General features: G+C 37.2%; 1 protein-coding gene across 1 annotated transcript in view; it reads right to left on the bottom strand.

Moving 5' to 3' along the window:
• Nucleotides 1-12,847, bottom strand: part of LOC109112126 (ephrin type-A receptor 3-like) — a 109,503-nt gene extending 96,656 nt beyond the window's left edge. Inside the window, exons 1-2 of the mRNA XM_042777815.1 lie at nucleotides 12,672-12,847; nucleotides 1,449-1,513 (exon numbers count right to left, since the gene is read on the bottom strand). Of these exons, the coding sequence (XP_042633749.1) occupies nucleotides 1,449-1,513; nucleotides 12,672-12,765 (159 nt within the window). The 5' untranslated portion in view covers nucleotides 12,766-12,847. The remainder of the gene's footprint in view (nucleotides 1-1,448; nucleotides 1,514-12,671) is intronic.
• Nucleotides 12,848-17,835: the final 4,988 nt, after the last annotated feature.

The raw sequence follows: 17,835 nt of genomic DNA, 5'->3' as shown, positions 1-17,835 counted from the left end.
AGACTCTCACAGTATGTGGGAGTCACCCAATCCAGTAACGAAAATCTCTTAGTTTGAATTCTTAAACTGATGGTTATATTTGGTCAGTGGTTTGCTGTAAAAAGGGAATACTATCTATTTAAAAGCTGTTGATGTCTACTACACTCTTTTGAATAAAACAGCACTGGGACATCTACAACATTTCTGTCACATGTTTGAGGTATTCGGCCAATCACAACACACTGGATAGCTGGCCAATCAGCATACACCTTGCTTTTCAGACCGATGAGCTTTGTAAAAATCGATGCCTTTAAGAAAGGCGGGGCATAGAGGAGAAACAATAATGTACAGTATGTGCATTATATATATATACCTTAAACCGCATAAACACATTTCATTACACATACACAAAATAATGTTATTTTTTAGCAACGTCATATGACCCCTTTAAATGTCACTGAGCATGCATGCGCTCTCCTCTGGAGAAGTAGCGAGTTTGGGTTATTGACAACATATCAGCCTGTTATGCAATGCCATACTCAGTTATGCAAGTCTAATTTTTCTCGGTTTTAGAAGGGGTACAGACTTCATGTCTGTCGTACTATTTTCAGCAAAAAATCATTTGTAAATTCTGCTCGTCTCCAGATTTAGCTGCTAAACGACACTTCTCATAGACATGCGTGTGGGGCACAGACAATCTGATCTAGCTTCTGACAGCTCTATTAAATCATTTAAAAGGCAGCTGTGAAATCCCAAAGATTGATTTTCTTTTAAGCTCACCATGGTTTTTGCAAATACAATTATTTTTAGACCACTTTGGGTGCCTCAAAAAAGACAGAACAGGCCTTCTCTACTCAAAATAAAGGCTCCTTCTTTTGCTCTCTGGCACAGGGGATTGTGTTCCAGCTTTAGAGACACTTAATCTTGACATCTTCCTCAGATAAATTGGAAGTAAGCGACCGGGGAAGTTGGTGTTAAGCCGAACATGAACCCCTCTTGGCTGGAAACAGGTCTAAGCTCAATAGACTCCATATGACCTTGACACCACATCCTACAATTTACACATGCAAAAAAACATTGGCTACTATTTATAAGAACTTGAAAAAGCGCTTACAGCTTCCTTTCCCATGAGCCCGATGTATGCTGTATCCACTCTTATGAATATACATGTGCAGGTCATGTCTAACCATATGCGATTCCAGCACATCTGAAACACGACGGCATGATTACAGATGATTGTTTGCAAGGAAAAATCTGCTAGAGGGGTTCAAAAGTGTGTCGAAGCCCAGGAGCATAGATTCATTTTCATTTTAAAAAGTTTGTCCCTGCGCGGTTCAAATCATTGTGTGTAAAACAGGCACAGACAAAACGCACCATAATTTTGGCAGGTTGCAAGAGTCAGAATTGATTAAAGACGTTTGGGGGGCTTGTGTGTTTTTGTCTTGATTTTGATTGGTCGTGTTACTCACCCCTTCAGCTGGGTAGGCCTCCCAGCCAAGGTCTCCCAGAGCAGACATAGTGTCCAGCAATGTAACTAGAGAGAATAAAAGGGGTAGAGAAAGAGAAAGAGCACACAGGGGAGAGAGAAAAAAAAGTAATGATTTGTTAAAGTTCACTCAACCTCGTGACATATTGTGAGCAAAACAAGCTGGTTTGATGAGATTGCATATTTGGTGAGTAAATCACAGAGAAGTTGAAGACAATCAGGTCTGTAGCCTGAGGGACGAGAGTCTAGCCCCATGGTTTAAATCATTCCAACAATGCCCTCGTTCATCCAGCGGCGAAACCCAATGCTGGGAACCCATTATGAGAGAAAGACTGTTTTGTAAATCAGATATATCAATAAAAACACAATCATGTCTTACATGACATTACAGGCAAAACAAAGTTTGTCCTCTATTGCAGTATTGATGGTTTTCATTTTCATTTCTGGAGTATGCATGAGTATGTGTGTGTATGCCAAGGGGAATGGGTCAAAAAAACATCTAAATGGCTATTTAATTTCTCAGGCTAGTCTCTCTTATCTTCCTCGCATAGAAGGTTGCAAACTGTTTTTCTGCTATGATCTACATTCCAGGGTAAATAAGGTCTTGGCATCGACAGCTATTAATTTTTAATCACCTTGATGTTGTGCTTTCACATTGAGGAAAACATACACATACCACTTATTTGATAAAGTGTTGGAAACCATGTTCTACATTTCAATACTAATGTACATTTCATGAACAGAATTAAAAGACAAAATTATCAAAACACTGATTCACATGTATTTGATTACCATAGAAATATGGTGGTACTGTTTTTGGTGTAACCAGCCGTCACAGTGACATTTCAGAAATGAATTGAACAAAATCAACTTAAAACATCTTTATTAAAATGTTATATATATTAGACATTTGAATAATACATGACATATTAATGCTGTTATTAAATAGTGTTAAATTATAATTCAAATAAAACTATCACATAATTATCAAGCATTATATTATTATTTTTAGAAAAAATAATGCAGGCTTAAAACTGAACTCAAATCTGAACTAACTGATACACTTACACACACACACAGAGAGACAATCACAACTTCTAGTCAATACTCGGGATCTCCACATAAAGAAATGCTGAGTACAGCATGTTTGATATATTGGCACAAATGCAAGTTATTGGCATGCAGATCTTAAGTGGTTTAATAGCCTTGTTTGTCTTTCACCCTCTTGGAAGTCAATGTTTTAACTGGAAAAAGAAAAAAAAAGAAAAAGTAGAGAATGAGTGTATGACCACAGTATCTTTAGCTGTTATGTATGGAGCGTAGTGGGATGTGTGTTTGATTTATAGTGACAGTGCAGTGTTGGTGTAAGATTAATGGAGTCATGTTTCATAAATATTTTCCCGCAGACTGACTGTAATCCTTAAGCGGTGAGAGGGATCTGCTCTACCTCACATGTGCACTACAGAAAATTGTCAAACTACTACAGCGACACAGAGCTATGAATATCAATTGCTCATTTTACATTTAAAGTGGTTAGCCAATCATAAAAGAGGCCATTTAAATACAATGTATTTTAATAAAAATTAATTTGTCTATACAGCCTAATATTACATGTATATAAATAACAAAATTAAACAAAAAGTGTTTTTATGTAGTGATTCAGTGAAGCCAGATTCATCTCCCCTCCTCCTCCTCTCTTCTGTCCCCATCTAAATCCTCTGGATTGATGAGGAGTGCTTTTCCAAAGAGCTCTACGCCTGATGCAACACATTACGCCCCAGTGACGGCTACATTTGTAAATAAATAAAGTTGCAGGAAAAAGTGTGTCAGAGTGTTTGCTGAGGCCATTTGCTCAGTGAACAAGTACCCTTTTAGCCGAGGAAAGGTCGCTCTTTAAAACTGCACACAACAGATAAAAAGCATTTCTGTGGTCTCTGTTTGGTTAAACCTAGTGATTACTGATGTCTTTAATAACATACCGTCTAATGCAGGGAGGGAGCTGACCCAATACAACTGCGGTATCGGATGAGAACCACTAATTTAGATGCGTTAAATCAAGATAAACAATTCAGAAATGGCAGAGGAAAGAGGAAGCCAGCAATAATGCATATAACAGAGGATTATATCAATTACTCACATAGCTGCTGATAAAGCCTGTGGTGGTGAAACAAAAGAGATACTTTAACTAAACACCACACATCACACTTCAACTCTGAGGCTTCACAAACATAACTTCATGTCTAAAGAGGCTTTAAGTGAAAACCACTTGCAAATTTAAATGTAAGGAATTAGAATTAGCATGAAGTGAAATTTAAAGAAACTCTTTAAAAAAAGATAAAACAATAGATAGATAGATAGATAGATAGATAGATAGATAGATGTGTCCCAACAGTGCTCATCATCCAATAAAACCAGACACAAATCAACCAATACCAGATCAAACCAAGCAAAACACTTTACAGTGAGATTCATATCTCGCCTTATCTCATACTTATGACAAATTCAACACTGCCTGATCTCACACTTCCTGTTATCACTAGCTTACATAAAACCGATCTGATAATTTACCATAGGGATTTTTACACTGTCCTTTAAGTAGAGGATTCATATTTGCTGCAGACATAAAAGTTTCTCTCAACATAACATGAGAATGATTTTCCCATGATGGCCTCTGTTGTCTGCTGGAGCAGACTGCATGGGTTTTTCACAGGGTTTGGTTTCAAACAGACATGCTCATGTATCGATTATCATCAGCGGGCAGCATTTTACATGGGCAAGAAAAGCAGAGAGACTATGGGACCGTGTTACTGGAACAGGCCGCCCCAGAGACAAGCTAGAGTCCACTCCAGGATTTTATTGTGATAAATCATTAAATACGAGACTTTTATCATAATCCATTGATCTTTTGCACTTTCAGTTTCTTGCATTAGTGAATCTCTACGGGAAGCATAAGCAGAGGAAAATGTTTGTTATTGTCTGACATACATGAAATTAGTTTTAGTGGCCAGGCTGACAAACTAGCTGGCATTTGGGCAGGCTTCCTTAGAATAAAACAGAGTCTGGTGTGATTGCTCTATTAGTATGGTTCATTTTAATAAATGTGAAGGCTGCCATCTAAAGCATCTAAATTTTATTCAGCAAGGATACATTCAAGTAATCAAATGACAGTAAAAACACTTCAACAAAAAATTTAGGCACACTTTTTTCAACGTTAATAATAAAGGAAACGTTTCTTGAACCCCAAATCAGCATATTAGAACAACTTCTGACAGATCATGTGACACTAAAAACTAGAATAATGGCTGCTAAAAAATTCATCTTTTCCATCATAGAAATAAAATGTTTATTAAAATAGACAAAAAAATTTTTTAAACTGTAATCTTTAATTAATATTACCATTTTTCCTGTATCTTGATAAAGTAAATGCAGCCTTGATAAACACCTCTTTTGAAACTTTTGAATATAAATAAATAAAAAAAAAATCAATATCTTTGAATTCTTCATTAATCTACAGTACATGCTTTCTAAGAAAATTCTTCTGGCAATTTCACAATTTCACTCACTCAATCACTAGCATAGCACCACACATCCAGAAATTGAGACCAACATCAAAACTGTTCTTTTTTTTTTTTTTTTTGATCCCCCATGATGCTATCTCTCCCTCTCTCGCCTGCTGTTGAAGCTTGAGTCCAGGCCAGGGGTGATTACGTACACTTTGAGTGGGGAGAGCTCAGTGTTCCTCTGGCTGTGATCTCCACTTCCATCCCCTTTTGCTCTCTAATCACGGCGGAAGAGCTGCTTTAATCTACCTGCCAGCAATCAAATGCCCCGCCAGCAATTCCCATACCTAGGCAGAGCTGCACGACTTCACAATGAGAGCGGCAGCCAAAAAACACACGCTTTGTCACAGGTGTGAATATACAGACTTCCTACTGAAAAGCAGAATCGATAATGAAGATTAAAAGGTGTATTGTACCAGCCTACCTATGAAACACATTAGGTCTAAAAACATAAAGTTTATAATAAAGCACACAAATGCACACACACACCTCTCATTTTCTCTGATGCATTTCTCCATCTGAATGAGGACATCAATGGTGCGTAGGGTCTTTCGTTACGCTCTCAGTGGCAGGGGCCAGAGAGTTGTCGTGGTAACAGGGAGGTACAGGGATACGGCAAGGGGGAAACTGAAGATTTGTGGATCTCGATCCAGTAAGACATTAAGGAACGCTGGAGCCAGTGCAGTTCGGTCAGCCCTCTCCACGCTGGGTCAATTGGCAGCCAATGGCACATTAGTGAGCACATAATCACTGCTGAGGACCGAGTCAGTGTACCTGCGGGCAGCTACCAGCATCATGGGCTGCATCCATAACAAGCCAAAGTAATCAGAAAAAGCATATGGAAGAGACGGTTTCCTCTTCCAAACTCACAGCTTGCTCGGAATGAGGTATATAAAAGCATATAAGATAGAGATGCCATATTTCAGTGACTACATCACTATTAGTGTTTTTTTAAATCTCTCTGATTAAATATATTTATTTTTTTCTATGACAGTTTTCATAAGAACCCATAGTTTCTACTTATAATTCTGATTCCCGATTTCACATATTACTGTACATTAATCGCATATAAAATGTGTTCAGTGTTTTAGTATGAAGATCAAAATAAATAATATTGGCCATCAAATTCTATGCTCATTTCTTATTAAACAGTTGTGCTGCTTAATATGTTTTTAGGATTTTTGATGAATAGAAAGCTTAACAGAACTGAATTTATTTGAAACAGAAATCTTTTGTACCATTACAAATGCCTTTACTGTCAGTTTTGGTCTACTGTATGTAATGCAATCTTGGCTATTAATTTATACCAATTTTTTTTTTTTAATGCAGATTATCAACTTTGGAAATCTAGTGTATATATAAAATAAAAATAGAAAATCGGTGCATAATTATATACAATGTAATATATAATTTTCTATTTTACATAAGCTCACTTGAAACAATGTATGTTGTAAAAAGAAATAGCAAGTAAATTTTACAATTATTTACAAAGAAACCGCAAGTAACACTAAATTAAACATGGCATTTTATGTAGAAAGGCTGAAATAGTATTTTCCTGTAAAACATACTCCAATATTTTTTTTTTTTTACATATTAGCTGTATTCAGAAAATATAGCCACCAGCAACAGTCAGATATATATTTTCAATATAAATTTTCTTATTTTAAATAGGATCTCCTCAGTCTTGCTCTATTAAATACTAAGGAAAAATAATATAAATTGAAATAGTGGTGTTTGATAACCCCGTGAAAGTACAGTAGAATTTATCTGGAGCACTGCAAAGCCAGAAGAGCACTGACACACACAAAACTGAGGACAGAAGAGAAGGAAAACTGAATACACTCACTTACGCACACACATGCACTCTGACAATCACACAGGAGGACAAAGCTTGGAGTCATGGGAACACAAAGCTTTAGAAGACAAGATATTTGAATGACAGCATCCTCAAGTCCCTCGGCACCAAATTGGCCACAGGAGGGAAAGAATGAGAGAAAGCTGGAAAAGAAAAGAGTGTGATTGACTAAGAGAGAAAAAGAGAGATTTTCAGTCAGTCCAGGCTAAAGCTCATTGGCATACAAATCCTTCCCACAAACAAATATATATTCTTTCTGTTTTTTTTTTTTCCATATGATGTGAGGTGTCGCTGTTATTTTGTTGTGAAAACATCAAGCCCGGTCTGGAGAGTGCATGGAGAATGAAGCCCTCAGACAATGACCACTCTTTTCCTCTTCTTTTCATGTATTTCATTCTCATTTTCCTCTGCCATTTCCCACTGGCCATCAGGCTCTACTGTACATGGACTGAACAATAAGATCACAAAAAAAAAAAAAAACAATCTCTTGACTGCTAGATGGAAATGGTTTAATTCCGTTCGCAAACCTGAGTAATAGTATATCTGATTTGTGAATCATGTGAGGTAAATATTTCATAAATATTTCAGATAAATATTTAACATGACTGATGTAGCCAAAATTGTTAAAAAGTATTTAATTAAATAATAATAATAAATCAACTCAATTGATAATTAAAAAATAAAGTTAAATAATTAAATGATTGAAATATTAAAAATTAAACTGAGAAATATTACTTCACTTTAGAAACACTGTTACTAAAATAAAATTTTTTAGTTGACCAGTGTCACTGAAGTTCTGTCACATTGTGGTTGTAGAAGTGGGTTGTATGACACCAGAAATCTAAATCTGCAAAGGAAAACGAGAATTAATTATCATCATCATCATCTCACAGACCATCATTCCATCCATTTTCAGTGCACTTACTTGTGACCACCAATAGTTTTGTGGTGCATTATTGTATCACTTTAACTATTTTCCCAACCAAAAATGCTGCCCGATCTTTATAACATGACCAGGCTGTATTATTTTCCAGTTAAGAGGTGCATTACTTAAATTACACCTCTTTTATCCCTGTGTGTTGACCATCTAAAGTGCCATCTCAAGAACCGCATAAGACTGGATCAGGTCACAAAGACAGCATATGATATCAGAGTGACCCAGGAGACAGGCCATCCGGAGCAGGATGTTGGTTTTGGCTTTTGAAAAAGAGATGATCATCGAGTGGCAAGGTCGAAATGTAAATCCAACCGTCGTTTGACCCACCACGCAGGAGGCGCCAGCGCAGATGAGCTGAGCAAACAGCCCACCATCAGCTCTGACAAACAGAAAACAGAGACTCTAAGCATGTGGGACGGAGGCACTGAGAGATTTCACCCAGTCAATAACACAGAGCCGGGCAAATTGAAAAACCCTGCTGTTTGTTTAGCACTGCGGTAAGGCGGCGATTCTCCGAGCACAATCGCCTCTCCAAACCACGCAAAAAAGAGAGAAGCTAAGGCTGGAGGCAGACAGATGAATTCAATTAAAACAAATAAAAGGTCAAGACTGGGACACAGCAAGACCGCAGGGAGAGCGGAGCGCACAGCGTGACGTTTAGAGTCAGGCTCCATTGTGTTGACTAGCCTGCTAATGAGCTTCCAGTGAGAGAACCGGTAGCCAAATATGAGTGTCAGAGGCGTTAATTTGTAGAAACAGAATCCAGAGTGTAAGAGAGTTAAAAAGGGAGGACAGAGCAGCTCATTTGTTGAAGACAGAAGTAGTTGTAGCTGACAGGGCAATGCTTTGGGTCCACAGAACAGAGGGCATCCAAGTGAATACAGGTCACCAGCCCAGCATGTCACAGGAAGGATTCCTTTACAAAACCAATAGATAGAGCCCAAACAACGACCCAAGCTCAACCAAAACAAATAACCGATCATGTAAAATGATCCTTTTTCACAAAGAAACTACAGCAGTCTGCCAATTCACACTGTTTGTAGACCATTGTGCACCATTCAAGGCTGATGATGTCCTAAAATCAATAGCTATATGTCTACCCTTCCCTCTTTCACCTGTTTTAATTTCATTGCAAATAATATTGGCAATCAGTTATCTGGCTTGAGCCACTATGTGTCCAGAAAATCATTTGCCCTCAGCCTTTGGTTATCTGCAGTAATAATAATGGTGTGTACGGTGAGAAATTAAGGTCTTTTTTATGATTGCACATCGGTGTGCGACCCACAGCACAAAGCCATCAGTTATCCCAATAATAGAGGTGAATCAGTACGGTGAGGCAGCCAATCGATGTCCACATCAGCTCAAGGTCATGACCAAAATAATGACTGTGATAAAAGCAATCCAATTACACTGATGTGATTAATCATAAAATTATATTATGATTCCTGTTCTCATTAGGATAGTTAAACAAGTGTAATCAATAAATAGATCTAGAGTTATTCTCCTAAAAGAAAGATGAGCAATCTCAAATATCTACTCACGAGTTTCAAAGAGATCTCAAAGCTATAGTTCATCAAGAATATTCTGTCAGCAGTAAATGATGACAAACCCCCACATTGTTCCAAACTTATATGCCTGGCTTTCTACTGCAGAACATAAAAGATGATACTTTAAAGAATGTTTGGACAAAAACTGTTCAAACATTAAAAGTAAATGGGGTCCCAAAGAACACTGGGTCCAACCAATGAAGAAACAAACAGAAGAAGAAGAAAAAAACATGATTTTTAAAATAATTATTCTTTTATGTTCCACAGAAACTGTTTCAACAAAACGAGAGTACATGATGACCAAAAGTCAAACATTTGAATATTAGCCCATCAAATTTTTATCCAGGACCAAATTAAGGTATTCCATCCACACACAATGTCTCATTTGTTTCTATTATTATTTCTCCTAAAACATTACTGAAAACTTCACTATGTCTTCTAAACGTTAATGCAAACTCCAAGAAATACAACTGATGTCTATTTATCTAGCTATATATCTATATACACGGCAGAGGTTCCTAGACAGACAGACAGACTGATAAATTTTAGTATACCTTGACTTACAGTAAGCTTGACAATCAAATATATCATAAGAGCATGAATACCTGATTTTGAGAGAGAGAGTGTGTGTGTGTGTGTGTGTGTGTGTGTGTGTGTGTGTGTGTGTGTGTGTGTCCTACTCTTTTGCTTGTTTTAGCTTAGGCATTTGGATGTGAGGGCACCCTAATCCAGACTGTTTAAACCTGGAGAAAAGGCAGAGAACAGAGGCTCCTTTAAAAACAGACCCTCTTCCCCTGGGGGGAAGCTGAGCCACTAATCCTACTGCCCAGTAAATGAAAGCATTCAACAGGGACAGGTCACCAACTTGCTAGAAGGAAGGAAAAAGAGAGAGGAATGTCAGAGCAGTGAAAACAGCCCATGGTGGAGGTAGAATACTAATCTGGAGCAAAAGAAAAGCAAAAACCAACAAACAAAAAAAAAAACTTAAAAATCGATGACCATGCCAGGGGTTCAGCAAAAAGATTAAATGTTCTTTTTAAGCCATTAAACCGAATTAAGCTCACCAACCCGGATCAGACTCAGTCTAATCTTTTCTCAAGCAGGTGGTATGAAACCTCTGCTGTTAGACTGCAAGAGACTAAACAGAACTCTTCTTCATTTCACTGTAAAATTAGTTTTGAATCAATATCTAGTCGTGTGCTTGTTGAAACTGCAAGAGCCTGAAAAACATGCTTGTGATGTCTTGGCATAATTGTGTTCAGATCTCCATGAGTGGGGCTAAAAATCTCAACCCTGGTCAAAACAAAAACTAGATTTTAGTTTCTGCCCCAAATTTTTCATACCATAAATTCACAAAACTGTGAGATCCACCGCAAACCAAAACCTTGACAAATGAATTCTGGTGCAACAATGCGCCCTCTGCTGTTCACATCAGCTACTGCACTGTCCCCTGACCTCTGAATTCAGTCCTCCTTAGATAACTTCCACATTTTGGTCCATATGTGGCAAATGACTCTGTGTCATTGTGTTCACATTGCTCTAGTGTAACATGGCACCAGCACTCCCACTGCGGCTTAAAATAACAAACGCTGGTCAGTCCTACGGCTCGGTGAGCAAGCACAGCGGGCGTCCTCCAGATGAGAAGACGTTATTTACAGTCACATATAGAGCACGGGAGAACATAGCAGAGACAAAGCAGAAGAGACTGTGCTTTGCCGTTGGAAGCCACTGGATGAGATGTTATGCACTCTGCTCACATAAGCACAAAAGTACATGCTACTGCAAAAATACAAAGACAAGGGGCAGTCAACTAAAGTCAGCCAATTAGACAGATAACAGAATGGAAGGTTCAGAAGAAAGCAGAAAACATTATAAAGAAGAGGCTAGAAGAACAAGCCCGGCTGGGAGGGAACACAGGAAAACGATCGAGAGCAAAAGCAATTTCTAGTAACCAGATGGCAGGCACCAACCAGAAAAGCACTGTTTAGTCCTTCTATTGGGTACAAAATGATTTGTCTCCCATTTCCACGGGTTAAACACAGTTTCATCATCCTCTCAGATGCATTTTTTCATTCAACAAAATTAATTTTGCTCAGGTTTTAAGGGTTGGCATTGGTGTAATCTAAATGCTTCTGTGACTCATTTTTTATTTTTATTTTTTTTTAAATTATGTGACTGAAATCACTAAAAGTAACAAGAAAAAAAGTTATTTCAGTTTTCTGCTCAGGATAGGAAATTACTATAAAAGCTATCTGCCTTGATGGAAGCATCATCTTCATTGTCTATCTAGGACGCATTTTGCTCAACTCAAATTCCAACATTTGAACTAGTCTGTACTGATTAAAAAAAAAAAAAAAAAAACTCATTCATATGGTCTGACTATCTTTATCATTTAAAAAACAGTTCACAATTCAAAACGAACCATATCGAAATATTTACTGGACAACTCACAGCTCTGGCACACACAGAAAAACATGCACTTTTGAGATGATAAATATAAACCTTAACTAATATAAGCATTAATTACTATTCTAAATTGATTTATTTTAAAATAAAGTGATAAACCACTTGGTCAGTTTCATGTGTTCTCATCCTTGTGGCAGGGAACTGGTAAGCTATTTCAGTATTTTTTTTTTTTTTTTTTTTTTTTAACAGACCGTGGAACAGATTTTTATGCATTGAGACTGCTATATAGACAAGATGCAGTCACCATTAACAAATCACCTTATGGTCACTGATAAATCATCAGGCTTATAGAGACTTCTCTCTGGTTCCAGCTGGTCACAACACACTGCATGATTTCTGGAAATATAATAGTTTTACTTGCTCACATCAAGTTCTTAATTTTGTTTGATCAATTTTTAATCCTTAGCAAATATATGTACTTTCAAATAACTTTAACACTTTACACATTATTAAATAATAAATTATTAAATAACTTTCTAATAGATACCCAAATTTTTTAAGTTTCTTCCAGTTAACTTTTAGAAAAAAAAAAAAAGAATAAATATTGCTTTACTATTGTACAGTGACTTTCGAATAGAGTATAAAAGCTTCGTAAACTGATTTTTGACGGACACTGAGTTCTACAGGACAAGCATGTTGTACCCTAATATTTCAATAAACCTTAGTTAAAAACACATTCACTTTGCACATGCATATTTTTTTCTCTGCCTGCTTCATTCACCTTATGCATGATTTATATGAAACACAGTATCCAGAGCGCACTTCAGAAAACTGTGTCTCCCGCAAACCATAGAAATTAATTAATCCTATTCTTTAGTTTTTAAACACAAAACCCTCTTACCTTCATTCTCTGGATAATTCCGTAAGGCTTGACTCGGTGTGAGGGAGGGGAAAAGAAAGAAAAGAAGGGACGGATAAATCCAAAGGGTTGCCATTTTCAGGCTGCGCTGAGCGCGCGCTGCATCCCTCTCGCTGTAGAAAGTTACTGAGGCTCGCGATCAGAGCTCAAGTGAGGAGAGGAGAGGAGAGCAGAGCAGAGGAGAGGGAGGGTCCGGGAATAGACTGGTGTGTCAATCATCCCGGGTTGCCAGGGAAACGGAGGACGGCGGGAGGCGCGCGGGTGCTTTAAAAGGCGCGAACCGCCACACAGAAACTGAAGGATGCGCGGAGGATAACAGTTGCCAAAATGTATTTTAGACTGGATTTATACTGCTTAATTCTAATTTTCTAATTTAAAAATACCCACGTTCATGTGGACAGGGCCTCAGTGATAGTGACACTTTGCTTGATGGTATAAGTTTCTGAAGTAAGCTATATTAGGCGGGTCAAAACGTCTTGTATTAGGACGAAATGAACAAACTTGCAATAATTTAAGTCATTCTCATTTTAGCCGTAAATTTGCTCTTCGTTTACATACTGTTTAGGTCTGTCAAAAAATGGACTAATGTTCACAAAACATGCAGTGTACAGTGTAAGGTATGTTAATGTTTCTAGCTACCAAAGTCACTTTCAAGGTAAGTCCAGTGGTCAGTACTGCTAATTAAACAATATTTTGCTGAAAGTGTTTTTGTGCTGGCACCTGGCTGGTTTAGGACTGTCATGGATAAATAAAGATGACAATAAAACCACTAGTCGGTGACAGAAAGTCCCCATTTTAATAAATGATTTATTGAATCATTCAAATCAAACGATCCGTTCGAAACGGCTGATTCAATTAGAAACGAAACAAGTGAATGAACAGTTGAATCACTGGCTCACATGATTCGTTCATAAACAGATTCATTCAAAGAAAGAAACACCAAGTTGCTCTACACTGTTGTATAAAATTATTAGCATATTTATGGTGCTGATATTCAGAAAAGTACATTGCTTGTGCAATGAATATAAAAACCTAAAAAAATCATACATGGGTATTTTTTCTTTCATTGCTTGAACTATAAGGGCATTCTAACTGCATTCTAATGGGCTTCATCCCATAGTGAATGCTTCTGGACTCTCAAGATGTGTTTTTGTTTGTTTTTTTGCAAAGTTGGTGACATACTCGTCAGCTCTCCTATCATCTCTCAGTCCCTCAGAGTCACACATACAGCACAGTGACATTATGTCAGGGGAATGTTTTTTAATTCTAATCAAGGAAAAATCATACCTTCTGTTGTCTTCTTTTTAAAGAACTTCAAAAATTGAGCTTGAACCATTTTGCATGAAAAATGACGGAAATTGGATTCAGCTTGTGGCAGCTTGTTACAGTAATGCGTTCTGATTGGCCAATCACAGTTATTCAGTTTGTGAATTATCATAAATAGAGAATTGTAACATTTAATTTGCACGATTAATTTTACATACACAACATTATTAATCTAAAGGGGATGGTTGGGGGGATGTTGGTTTCACAGGGTGGATGCTTTTTGTCATTTTTTTCCACCAGGCCTTCATCCCCACTCAATTCCAGCCCTGGGTAAGTCTGTTCACTTGGCTGGCCATATTTGCAACGCCTCCAGGCAGCTATTTTGGGCATCCAAGACCAAGTCCAATCTAAATAAACGGGGGTGTCCTGAAATCTCAAAAACTGCTTGCTGAACTCACAATTAAATTACATATCTCAAATCAGCAAAAAAAAAAAAAATTGACATTAGACCAAAATGACATTAGACCACTCCAGACACATCAACGAGTCCACCATCTTGGAAGAGTCAATGTGTCATCACTCACAATAAAAATCAGTTTTAGGATGCCACAACATTGCACAGCCTCCAGTTGTAAAAAAAGACACCGAAATTTTAATTCCTCAAGAAACTGAATAATCTTTCAGAATGTGTTGGTTTGTGTTTTTAATATGTACTGTATTAACTCAATATTACAGGCTTTTAAAACTATAATACCTTTTAAACATCACGTTACCTAACGGCTTCTTCTTGTGTTAGCTTAGCAAAATCATCTGCTGAAGTCTATTTCACATACAGATGGTAACTATGGTTGCAGACCTACAGTCATCTTGCTCTTGAGTGTTCACGTACCTGCTTTGATTGTTCCAATATGGCGGACGGCTTACATATAGCAGTTCAGAGAAACAGCCGCTAATAGGGCATGCAGTAATGCAATGACTTTACCAATCAAAGACTGGCTCTTTCATTTTGAAGGCGGGACATATTCTACCATATTGCACGTTGCAATTTCTCCCAATTATAAATAACAGGAGTGTACCATCTTTTTTTTTTTTTTTTTATCTATAGCCTTAGTAGCTACGCAAGTTCGATTTTGTAAAGTTGCACATGTTATTGCTTAAATTCTTAGCATTGCCAAAGGGCGCTATATCAAGTACAAGCAAGAACTCTTTTTCTATGGTCAGCTTTCTCTTTCACATTTGTGGCTGTATCCAAAATCGCCCTATATCCTCATTCACTCTTCCCTACATAAGTCGACAAATATAGACCAGAGTAGTGAATGAAAATGAGTGAGCCACTTCAGACAATTAAGTGCACCAGAAGAGCTGCTGCTTTTGCGCAGTTCTTGCTTTATCTTCCAATTCTTGCTGATACAACTGATCAAAAAAACAAACAAACAAACAAAAAAAAAACAATCAGAGTAACTTGTGGGAACAGTTACAGCAAAAAGTAGTTTGTCATGCAGATGTTATAATATTATTTAAATAAACAACTCATTTGAAATCCTATTGCTTAATTCTTATCAGTAGTGACCCACCGTTTCAAAATTAGCTATTATTAGGCAGAGAAAAGAAAATGTCTCATATTAGTATGGAATAAGTAATTACGGTAACACACAGCAATAAGCATCTTACTGCTTTTATAACAGCAAAAAATAACGGTAACTCATCTTTTACTCACCCTCATGTTGCCCCAAACTTTTTCTGTCTTCTGTGAAACATACAAGATAATATTTTAAAGAAATGTCTACAATAAAAGTCAGTTACTAGCAAAACTGTTAATGGACAGCAAATCAAAAATGTTCTTATTTTTAAAGAATGTTGTTAGCAACATTTTTTAAAACACCCTTTTTTTGACCCACATGATGGCAAGTAAATGATAACAGAACTTTTTTAGGTGAACTATCCCATTTAACACATTTGCAGTAATCATACACACACAAAAACACAAAATCGCAAGAAAGTGCTTGTAGGCACATTAATGCAGAATTCAGATTAAGTGTGCCCATACATATCCATTTATCTGCTATTCTTTAGTGGACTTGAACATAGCTTATCCAATAAGATTTTAGATCTGGAACTATTCTTTTAGAAATAAGGTACGCTAAATGAACTACAGTAGAATTAAAATTACAAGATATGATTTGTAATCTTTGCTAGATTTGGAATTCGCAGCTGAACACCGACCAGTGAATCCAGCATCACTTTATCCACTTTCTCTCTGTTCCAACTGGGATTTTCTAAGTGTCCAATTAAGACAATTAAGCAATTTACACCCCGTACAGGCCGCATGTCAATGAACTAATTTCCCCGTGGGGTTACATAAGAAAAGGTTTTTAAAAGGCTTTATTCATCCAGTAACAACCCTCTGTCATTGCAACACTATTAATGACATGACAAGGCTCTCAAACTCCTCACTGTCGTCACTGTGGATTGTCTCTGATTGCTACAGTAAAAAGCAGTGTCAGCTTCTGCTCTTCAAGAGAAACCATGGAAGTCAGGACAGAGTGTATGGAATATGCCTGCGATATTCATTTCGCTTTCATAACACAAATGTCCATTAGAGGAGGATAGTGAGCTACTGTTAAAGAGTCCTTCATAGAATCACTGTCCAGTGTACATTTAGCTTTAGCCAGTGCTTAAGACACACACAAACACATAACCTTTTTTCTCAGACTAATTCATATGCCATTTGTGCATTTCTGCCATTCTGTGTCATTTTGAGTCACATCGAAGCTTAATGGTTGTTTTTAATCCAAAGGAAATGCTTCAGTCTCTACCCTTTTTTTTCAGCCCATTTCTAAAAGGATTGAACTCTGGTCACCTGCTCTCTCCCCCCTTCACCCTGTGAAAGGTCAGTCAGTTATAATGGCTTGGATTGAGGGCCAAATCCAACTCCTCATACTGCAGATTGTTCTATTTGGCAGGTTGCACTACTGTGCAAGTTCACTGCTGGAAACCACATGCACATGGACCACAAAAAAAAAAAAAAAGTAATCTGTTGAAACCTCGAAAACACAGCGAGGAATGCAAGTGCATTTTGCCTATTACCTTACTCATAAAATGTACATTTATATTTGAAATTAATTTAATCTGAGGTATCGTTCAAAAGTTAGGGATCAGTAACATTTTGAGTGTGTGTGTATATAAGAAATTTATCCAGCAAGGGTGTACTTAATTGATCAAAAGTGATAGTAAAGACATTTATAGTGTTACAAAAGTTTACAATTTCAAACTGCTGTTAATTTGAACTTTCAGTTCAGCAGAGAATCTGGAAAATAATATATAATCTATCACGGTTTCCACAAAAATATTAGGCAGCACAACTGTTTTCAACTCACAGATTTACAGTGATTTCTGAAGGATCGTGTGACATAAAAGACTGAGGTAATGGCTGCTGAAAATCCAGCCTTGCCTATTACTGGAATAAATTACATAAAATATATTATAATACAAAACAGTTATTTTAAATTGTAATATTTCACATATTACTGTTTTACTGTATTTTCAATCAAATAAATAAACTCTAAACTTCTGAACAGTAGTGTGTATGTATACTCCACTTGTAGCTCTATTCTCTTAAGAGCAAGTTACACCTGTTCCAAAACAGTTCAGCCTAGGTTTCAATCTTGAATCTTTAGCTGAAACCACTGGGCTTGTGGTACTACAGGGCTCGCTGAAAGGGTCGTCTGCCATGCTGAATCCACCTAACACTCTCACAGGCTTTTCAGAGCCACTCACTCGTGTGCTAATGTCTCTATTGTGACAGGCCAAACATTTAATGGCTGGTAGTTTGGTGCTCGCATTTAGAAGCAAAGAAAGGCTTTTTATGAGGAGGTGGGGC

The sequence above is a fragment of the Cyprinus carpio genome, chromosome A2, assembly GCF_018340385.1.
Source record: "Cyprinus carpio isolate SPL01 chromosome A2, ASM1834038v1, whole genome shotgun sequence".
NCBI classification, from domain to species: domain Eukaryota; kingdom Metazoa; phylum Chordata; class Actinopteri; order Cypriniformes; family Cyprinidae; genus Cyprinus; species Cyprinus carpio.
The sequence above is the reverse complement of the archived record's forward strand: the minus strand, read 5'-3'. Positions and strand labels throughout refer to the sequence as shown.